The sequence below is a fragment of the Boleophthalmus pectinirostris genome, unplaced genomic scaffold, assembly GCF_026225935.1.
Source record: "Boleophthalmus pectinirostris isolate CB_2022bp ecotype Guang Dong unplaced genomic scaffold, ASM2622593v1 HiC_scaffold_15, whole genome shotgun sequence".
In the NCBI taxonomy this organism is placed as follows: domain Eukaryota; kingdom Metazoa; phylum Chordata; class Actinopteri; order Gobiiformes; family Gobiidae; genus Boleophthalmus; species Boleophthalmus pectinirostris.
In genome coordinates, this window is record NW_026571070.1 from 14,195,391 (window position 1) to 14,205,312 (window position 9,922).

The 9,922-nt window shown below is 36.1% G+C and overlaps 1 protein-coding gene across 1 annotated transcript in view; it reads left to right on the top strand.

Moving 5' to 3' along the window:
• Nucleotides 1-7,583, top strand: part of LOC110171014 (dipeptidyl aminopeptidase-like protein 6) — a 416,594-nt gene extending 409,011 nt beyond the window's left edge. The window contains 6 exon segments of the mRNA XM_055151254.1: nucleotides 929-983; nucleotides 1,112-1,214; nucleotides 3,174-3,232; nucleotides 4,135-4,207; nucleotides 6,220-6,293; nucleotides 7,434-7,583. Of these exon segments, the coding sequence (XP_055007229.1) occupies nucleotides 929-983; nucleotides 1,112-1,214; nucleotides 3,174-3,232; nucleotides 4,135-4,207; nucleotides 6,220-6,293; nucleotides 7,434-7,583 (514 nt within the window).
• The last annotated feature ends 2,339 nt before the right edge of the window (nucleotides 7,584-9,922 follow it).

Consider the following 9,922-nt stretch of genomic DNA (forward strand, 5'->3'; position numbering starts at 1 on the left):
GGTTTAAACACAGTGGATTTCAACATTGAACCTGGCAACCCAAAATGACAGACTGCTTTCATTCTGCTTTCCGATTGGATAATCGTCTTGAGAACCAAAACAGCAAATTATACCATAAATAACTTTGGACAACTATGATGTCCAATGTTTTTGTAATTTAGAATAAATCAGGGTTATAATTATTATCAGTAAAATTTATATTTGATTTGAGCATGTTTACATCATATCTGAGGACACACATAAGTCAAGTTTACGAAATTTGGAGATAGGGTAGTCAGGCTGGCGTTACCTAGTGTCTCCTCTCAATTTCACTTCTCTCCAGCGACCAGGTCAGGAATCAGAATACACTAGACGGTTTGCAAGAACCCCAGAAGTTGTAGATTGCACACAGGCCAATCAGCGAAGAGTTGTGAAGCCATAATGTCAAACTCAAGCGCCTGTCTGGGTCCCTTTTGTGGTACAGCACAACAGTAAACAAAACAGTCAAGATGCATGTAGACGAAGACAGACATTTTGTGTTGGCAACGATTCCTGAGATTGAGGATTTAAAGCCAAAACAAAGAATGTTTGGTGAATTTTATCAAGGGGAAAGATGTTATTGCCCTTCTTCCTACGGGATTTGGCGCTTTATATACATCACGACCAAATAGCAGCGATTGGCTATAAATAAAACCCGTTGAGAAAACAAATCCTAATGCTGTGAGGTCAGACGGTTTGCACTGTTATCAGTAAATGCTATATTTGATTTGAACATGTTTGCCTCAAATCTAGGTTTATGAAATTTTAAATCAAAATGGGGATAGGGTGCTTTGAGTGCTACATAGTCCTTGGTAAAAAACAACTGTAACTCTTGGATGCTGCTTATACATAAATCATCAGTACACTTCCCTTGCCCACTGAATTAATAATTGTTTTGCATTTATTATAGTTTGATGTTGAGAGAGCCCTACATTGACAAGACCAGGGTTGGAGCTTATGGCAAGGTAAACTTCCCTACTTGCCTATTCATACTGTGCATTGCTTTGTTTGCAAACTGAATAGCATTACCATACAAATGTGGCCATATCCTTTGCTTTCTGCCTTAAAACCTAAACATATTTGTGGTGGATAGGAATACGGGGGCTACATCACCAGTCTGCTCCTGAGCGCCGGAGAGGGGTCGGCAGTTAAGTGTGGAGCTGTTCTCTCTCCCATCACGGACTTTGAATTATACGGTAAGGGGTTGGTGCACTAGCGCTGAATGCTAAGTTTGTTTACTCATAAGTTGTAACACAGAGACACACAGCAGCTCAGGTTGTTAGCAAACATACGGGCTGTGAACAACGGGCTCTGTATAACAAGATATGATGCTTGTTTAGTTAAGTATGGAGCAGGTAGAGCTGTGCATTAAGAGAGATTGAAATATTTGGGTGCAGTAGTGACAGTAGTAGTAGTAGGAGTAGATTATCTGACCAGCTAGAACCATACGCTTTGAGAAAACTGTACAAAGACAAGTGGATCTGGAGCTGTGTCCTGTCTCCCAATCAGAGAGACACATGCTTTATTAGAGTCAAAAACAAGTTTACAGTTAAAAAAGGAGGAAAGACAACAAAAAAATCAATCAATCAATCAATCAAACTTTATTTGATAGCACTTTTCATACATTTGAAATGAACAAAGTGCTTCACATGCAACAGAAACATTTTTAATACATTAATTAACACCCCCCCCCCCATACCACAATTTAAACAGAAACATAAAAACTAAAAAACTAATAAACATAAAGACTGAGAAACTGTGCAGATTTTACAGAATCAACAATCGAAGCACTTAACTATTATTTATCTCAGCTAGAAGAATTTATATATTTTGTTATGAATGTTATGAGAATTTTCGAGAGGAGGTGTCTTCTGCATTTGAGAGATGCTTTCCTCAGTGGACAAGCAGAATTATGAGTGAACCATGTGAGTTAAATTCAGGAAACCCACCAACAGGGCTGCTCCACCTGGAAGAGAAGGAGTGGAGATTCACCTGTGGACACTACCTGAGACACGCCACAAGATGGCAGTGTTAGAATCATGGGACATCGTAGGGTATATAAACACTCTTTATGTATAAAAATACAAAAATATATATACAAAAATACAGCTCAGTTATAAAAAACACAGAGAAGTCCAAATCTTCATTGAGCCCAGGATATTTTGTTGCCTGTAATTTATAAATCCAGGAAGTTTCACATTGTTTAAATTTTTCTATATGGTTTCCTTTTCACAAAGAGTCTGGTATGAGATCAGTTCCATGAGCCCGCAGACTGCTGTCATGAAAGTCCAAAAAGTGTCTTTCCATAGGATAGTTTGTGTTGCCTGTACAGATAGCATGTTCAGCCAAGCGGTCTTGCAGGCGCCTTTTGGTCATCCCTATGTAGAAAACCTTGCAGGAAGGGCAAATAAATGTTGTTTTGCAACTGATAAAGTGTTTCATTATATATTCTTTTTGTGAATGATTGTCCAGAAATAACTTGGCTTGACATATATTGGTGCAGTTATTTTAAAGTTTTAAGACTGTCTGAAAACTCAAGGAAAAAAAAAAAAAAGCCCCACCTCCTTGATGTTCCACAGTGCTGCCTTTCCACAGATCTGGCCTGTATCATGGCCTAGTGGACATACTGTACATACATAGTAAATCTTTAAAGAGCCCATATTACACTTTTTTCAGATCCATGTTATAATGTTGATTCCTCATCAAAAACATACCTTGAGTTGTGTTTTGTTTTGTTTCATTCACACGTTTAACATACAAATCCTGCATATTTAGGCTTGAGCGTCGTACCCTCTGTTCCAGCTTATGATGTGTGATGTGACGAGGACATTACATTATAATATAGATCAGAAAATAGCATAATATGGGCCCTTTAAGGAAGAATCTAGCCATTTTTCAGGCCCCCCTTGCATTGCTATAGACCTTTACAGACTTGTCATAGCATAGCATGGCATTAGACTCCTATTGCAAATGAGAACGACCGACTGCAGCTCCCAGACTGAAGAATATGGAAATGGGAGAATATATTTGAATAAAAAACATGAGAAATTTGTAAATTGACTGTCTCTGAAATCAGAAAACCCCATTTAAATGACAGGAGAAGGTGGTTTGTATCCAGAATAATGATCTAAATGAATGTGTTTTGTCCTTCACAGCGTCTGCATTTTCAGAGCGCTACCTGGGCCTCCCCAAACCAGACCCAAGAGCATATACTGTGAGAGACTTTTACTTTTGCACATATTTACCAAACTTTACACTTTTACTTTAGCTTTTATAAATTAAATTAGTTGTAGTAGTAGTAATAGCAGTACCGTAGTAGTAGTAGGAGTAGGAGTAGTAGTAATAGTAATTGCAGCAGTAGTGGTAGTGGTAGTAGTAATAGTAGTAGTAGAATAGTTTTTACTTTTTTGCATATATTATTTACAAAACATCATACTTTTGCCTCAACAGGTATTAATTAAATTAGTTAGTTGTAGTAGTAGTAATTGTAATGGCAGCAGTAGTAGTAGTAGCAGTAGTAGTAGTAGTAGTAGTAGTAGTAGTAGTAGTAGTAGTAGAATAATTTTTACTTTTTTATATATTTTTTTTTAAAAACTTTTTTCAACTTTTAGTAAACAAATTAATTAAATTAGTTGTAGTAATTGTAATAGCATAGTTAGTAGTAGTAGTAGTAGTAGTAGTAGTAGTAGCATTTTTTTATTTATTTTTTTTGTACTTTTTTGCATATATTATTTACAAAAATTCATATGAACTATATATATAAACTTCATATGAAAACTTCAACATGTATTACTTAAATTAGGTGTAATAGGTGTAGTAATGGCAGTAGTAGTAGTAGTAGTAGTAGTCGTAGTAGTAGTAGTGGCATGCTAAATATTACATAATAACAGTCCAAACCAAAATTTTCTAAGTAGTAGTTATTGTTTTGTAGTTTTAGTAGCAGTAGTAATATTCATATCATATATTCAAAATTCAATAGTCATTACTACAACTGCTAGAAATAAATTACACTATTAAAGTTGACGTTTGATTAGAGCTGTTTTATATTTCCTTGTATTTTTACATTGAGCTTTTGTGTGAAGTAGAAGCTTAATTTCTGGTGTCTTGTTTTCTCAGATGGCCAATTTGGAGCACAGAGCGTCTCAGTTTATGGACAACAAGTTCCTCATTATCCACCCCACTGCCGATGGTAGGTCCTGTGCTTTTCTATGTGATTTTTAGCTCCGCCCTCTGCAGTATTTTACAGTGATAAAAGTTTTGGTCGCACCTGCTGCCCTATTTAAGACAACAGTATAAAACCAGGCCAACTAAGTATAGAGTCTCCTGAGCAGTATGAAGATACAAGTACTATCACAGTGTACTATAACAAAATAATTGGGGATGCTCTGATCCGATACTGATATTGATTATTCGGCGCCGATACTGAAACATTTGCTGGATTGGATATCGGCTTCCAAATATCTTTTTATTCAAAATCCTTTTCAGACATAAATATCGATGTAATAAGACCATTTACTGGTTGTAATCTGTTTAGAAAGTCTCATAATGTTTGAAATAGTATTTACACAAACCTGTTCAGTAGCCAGGTTGGCACCACCTAGTGCCTTCGCTCAATTTCATTTGTCTCCAGCGACTAAATCAGGAATCAGAATACACTAAACCGTTCGCAAAAAACCCTGGAAGTGTGAGTTCAGGCACCAGCCAATCAGCGAAGAGTCATATATTCTGTGTTGGCAACGATTCCCAAGATCGAGGATTTAAAGCCGGAACAAAGAGAATCTTCAGAGAATTTTATCACAGGGAAAGATGTTATTGCCCTTCTTACAGGATTTGGGAAAAGCTTAATTTACCAGTTTGCCCTGTTAGCGGCGCATTACATACGTCATGACCACATAGCAGCGATTCGTTAAATTTAAAAACCTACCGTCAAGCAAATGAATTCTAATGCTTCGAGGTCAGACGGTTTCTATGAAGTGAAACCGGCTGGTGAATCAGACTAGCTGTTCAGTAGTTACTTGAGAGATAAATAACAGCTACACAACACAATTGGATCAGTTGTTTGAAAGAATTAAATAAAATGTTTAGTCTTTGCATTGGTATCAGTTGAGATCAGAAATCGGCAGAGACTTGAAGCTATAGTATCAACATCAGCATCAGAACTGAAAAAGATGAATCAGTGCATCTCTATAAATACCTTAAGACTAGATTTTAGTGTGTGTTTATATGTGATAAAGAAAGAAATGCAAATATGAAATAGATTTCAAAATAACTTTTTAGTTTGCCCCTTTATGTACAATTTTTCTAGTAAAGGTCTGCACATATGTTGAACAATCAGCAAGAAAGAAAGAAAGAAAGAAAGAAGATTTACAGTTTAATAATCTGACAACTACCAGACTTTGTTTACTGTAAATTCCAAGCTTTGTCTGTCCCACGAAAAACTGCTGAAAAACATGATATTAAAGGCTTATTAAATACATTGCAATAGCCTCAGTTACATTATTTTTGCTTTACAATTTGTTGTTATTGAAATATGTTTTAGTTGAATGTCTGTCAGAAGTAAGAGATCTGTGCTTTAAAGGGCCCATATTACTTATTTTCTGAGCTATGTGATAATGTTGTTTTCTCATGTTTTGTTTCATTCACACATGTTTAACACACAAACACTGCATATTTAGGCTAAGTCTTTCTCTCAAACAGAAAACACTCTGTTCCACCTTGTGATGTCACGTGGTAATACTGGTAGTTCTCCACTATCATTATCCAAATGATTTGACCTTCACTAGGATTATTTGGATAATTTCAACCCTGGAATTGTCAATCTTTACCAAACTAGAGATAAAAGGTTGTTAACTTGAAAACTACCTCTTCATGACATCACAAGGTGGGACTGAGCATTTTGAGCTTTTGAGATGTAGATAATCTAATAAACTAGGATCAAATGTGTGTGAATGAAACAAAGCACAACTCCAGGTCTGTTTTTGACAAGGTTACAACATTATAACATGACTTAAAGCTCACAAGAGTCTTTTTTGGTGTAATATAGGACCTTTAAATTAGAAGAGCTCTCGATATAAATACTTAGAGTAGGTTTTTTGCTGTTAAAAGTTGCAGCTGAAACTTTACTTTTCTTTACTTAAATATGAATATTGGACATTGTATTATTACTGATGTGTAACTATCTGTTTATCTTCTGTCTTCCAGAAAAAGTGCATTTCCAGCATACGGCAAAATTCATCTCCCGACTCATAAATGCAAAGGCCAACTACACTTTACAGGTGAGCGGACCCTCTAGTAGCAACATTATAACATGCTATGATCTACACTGGCTCTGGATCCGTGTTAAACCGGCCTGACCTGCTCTCCTCCCTGGGATTCTCAGCTGGAGCAGCCACTCGATGACTGATCCAATTTACCCACAGTGCACCCCTGCTCTGCCCACTGTTTAACTGAGCTTGTTATTGACCTACATGAAGGTGATTGGCAGATTAAATGTCCCTAAATGCCCTCCTGGTATTTGCAGATGTTTACTAAAGAGCTGCTTATTTTTTTGTGGCGTTTTGGAGTGATTGTGTCTAGATTGTACAGCGATATAAATATTAAACGTGTAAAAATGTTACATACAATTACTACATTTAAATCACTATTGCATCGGAAATGTGTGTGATACTACTGGGATTTTCTAAATACATTTAATTAAGTGTATTCATTTCAATATGGTCAGTTTTATACCTGGTAAAAAGTTTAAGGTCCTATATTGTGCAGAATTGACTCTTGTGAGCTTTAAGCCATGTTAAAATGTTGTTACCTCATAAAAACCATACCCAGACTTGTGTTTTGTTTCATTCACATATGTTTGAGTAATCATTTTTATTAGTCTGTCTACATCTCTAAATCTTAAAATGTTCTGTTCTACCTTGTGATGTCATGAAGCTGTAGTTTTCAAGTTTCCCAGGCAGTTGCTTACTTGAAAACTACTGCTTCTTTTACCTTAAGTTCAGTAGAAATTGTCAATTCCAGGCCTGAAATGTTCAAAATTATTCTAGTGAAGGAGTGTAAAAACACAGTGGAGCCCTTCCTTCACAAGGTGGAACAGTGTGGTTTCAGATTGAGAGAAGAACTCAGCCTAAATATTTTTTTTTTTTTCTTGAGAAAACATTATAACACCTAAAGAGTGTAATATAGGTCCTTAAATATCACTGGCCTATAGAATGTTGCATTGTTATCTGAAACTCAGCAATACATTAGATCAGAAATATCTTTGTTGTTGTATAAGTTAATAAATAAATATAATGGCAAAGAGCAAAAATATAAATGGTGATAAAACATTAAAAATAAGTAGCAAAAATGGCAAGGGACGGGTGTCGAATAACACGAAAATAAAATATATAATCATTTGTAATCATTTTGTCTTTCAGATTTACCCAGACGAGGGCCACTTCATCCGCAGTGAAGCCACACGGCAGCACCTGAGTCAGTCCTTGGTCAACTTTTTCGAGGAATGTTTCCGACTCCCAGAACGCATTTTCGAGGAGACGCTGGAAGAGGAAAGCGAAGATGAGGTGTGAAAATGCTGGACCAGGAATCTCCGAACGCCCTTTGCTCCACCCATCTACACACCCAAGCACAATACCGGATTCCCACTTCAAGTATATGCAACTTCTATCTGTTTGTCCAACCATTTTCAGTGCATCTGGGCTCCTTTGGGTCAAGACTGCTTTTCTTGCAGACAATAAATCCGCCATCTTTGCTTCAGTATTTCAGATCATCTCATAGAGGCTATACAGAGAGCCAGACAAAGACTTGGTAACCTAACCCTGGATATTTTGAAATTAAACTACCAACTGTGCAGGAAAGAGGTCTTTTTTAACCAATGGACTATCTCCTAGAAAGCAAATGACTTTCTAATATAGGATTAAGGAGTAAAATCAGAGCACACTGACTGCAGTTTTCTTGTACATAAATAAATGAACTTGAAAAGGATGCGGACTTTGTATCCTAAGAAGAAAATGTAACTATTTTTAAAGTTGTGACGAACTTCTTCTCATGTTTGGCTGTGGTTGTGTCCTTTGTTTTAATGTAAAATAGCACACACACACATTGACATATAGGCCTATCTCATTAAAGCTGCATTGTGTAACTTTTCTGTTGGAAGATCCGTTACTTGCTTGTCGTTGTGGAGATGTTATTTCTTTGTCTAGAATGTTCCATCGCACAGATTAAACCTATTTGAAGGATGACAACTATTGGCTACTTTACAGGTTAGATCTATGGAGAGGCAACCTTGTTCACAAAGATAATTACTGTATTTTTGAGCATTTGAAACACCCGTAATCGATAAATGCTTGTGATGTTGTATCGTCAAAAGTCTCACAATAATATCGTGGGCTGTCACAGTATATCAAATCACAAGTTTCTTTGCTTAAATGCAGGTTTTATAGAAGCAACATCTTATAAACATCAGGAACTACATATCCCATGATTCATTTCATCTGTTTTTGACTTGAATTCTTGGGATTATGATGGAAATAATTCACATCACAATCTTGTCAAGGTGTTTTAAAAGCAAAAAAGTGTCCTATCTACTATACTATATCCAAAATATCGTACCATGAGATGCGTATCGTGATAATATCGTACCAAGAGATTTGGATATTGTTACATCCCTAGTTTAATGTCATACCATGGAACATTCCAGGCAAAGCAATAACATCTCCATGTGTAAGAGAATTTAAGCAATCCATCCTCAATGTACATCTCTCAGTTTAACATTGACTCACAGGATATTTGTCAAGCCTGAATCTGGTAAGGCAAAATCTCCCTCCCGTTTTTTCCAAAATGAAGAAAAATCAGCAATTACCAAATCAATTGTACCATATGTAGATTAATTGTCCTTGATGATAAACTGCTGTAGAAGTTTTCAGCTTGTCCAAGAAAGGGTAGAAGTAAAAGTAAAAGGCTGAAGACCAAATGGACATATTAAGCAGGAAGAGTTTATTTACCATCAATAACACGGGTCCGGGGAGACTTGAAAACAACATAGTATGATTTCAGAAGTGAACATAGTCTGATCTTTGAGTGTTCAAACCCCTTTGACTCTACTTCCAAAGTAGGAGGTTTATAAAGCAAATGTGGGGAGACTATGAAGGCCAGTAGGCACCAGTTAGACAGAAATATGCCACAATTTAGATGAGGGGTGGGCAAACTTTTTGACTTTTGGGTTCTATAATTTAACGGAGGGCCAGACTAGGAGCAGATGGATGGAGTTTTTTGGAAATCCACCTCGTAAGAGAAAAAAATGACATGTTCCAATATCACATTATTGAAATATCCCATAATTGAAAATCATTACAAAGCATTACAACAAAGTATATGTCTTTCAAGTCCCACAGTATTTACTATTTATTGAAATGACTTTTAAAACACTGAAAAATGTTATTCAAGTTTGGTGGGCCGGATTAAAAAGATTAAAGGTATGCCAAGGGAAGATGATCGTGTTACTATAGCTCCTGTGATTCGATGTTAAACTGAGAGATTATGTGGAGGATATGTTACTTAAATTTTCTTACACCATGGAGACAAGCAAGTGACGGACCCTCCTCCAGAAATGTTGCACAACGCACCTTTAATTAATTCGCCCTAACATAACATCACATCCTGGTTTATTTAATTTAATTTCAGAATCTGTTTAGACATCACATTTCACTCACTGTGCCTTAATGTGCAATCATCTCTATAAGTTGACATTGACCTAAGCTATCATTTTTGAAAAATTGTATTATATCTGATCTGTGTAAACATCTCAAATTTTCCTAAATGTTAAGAAATGTCAAATTAGTTAAATCAGGCACTGAGAATTTTATCCTCCTTTCAGCTGTTTTCATGACAGCAAATGTTTAAAATGCTG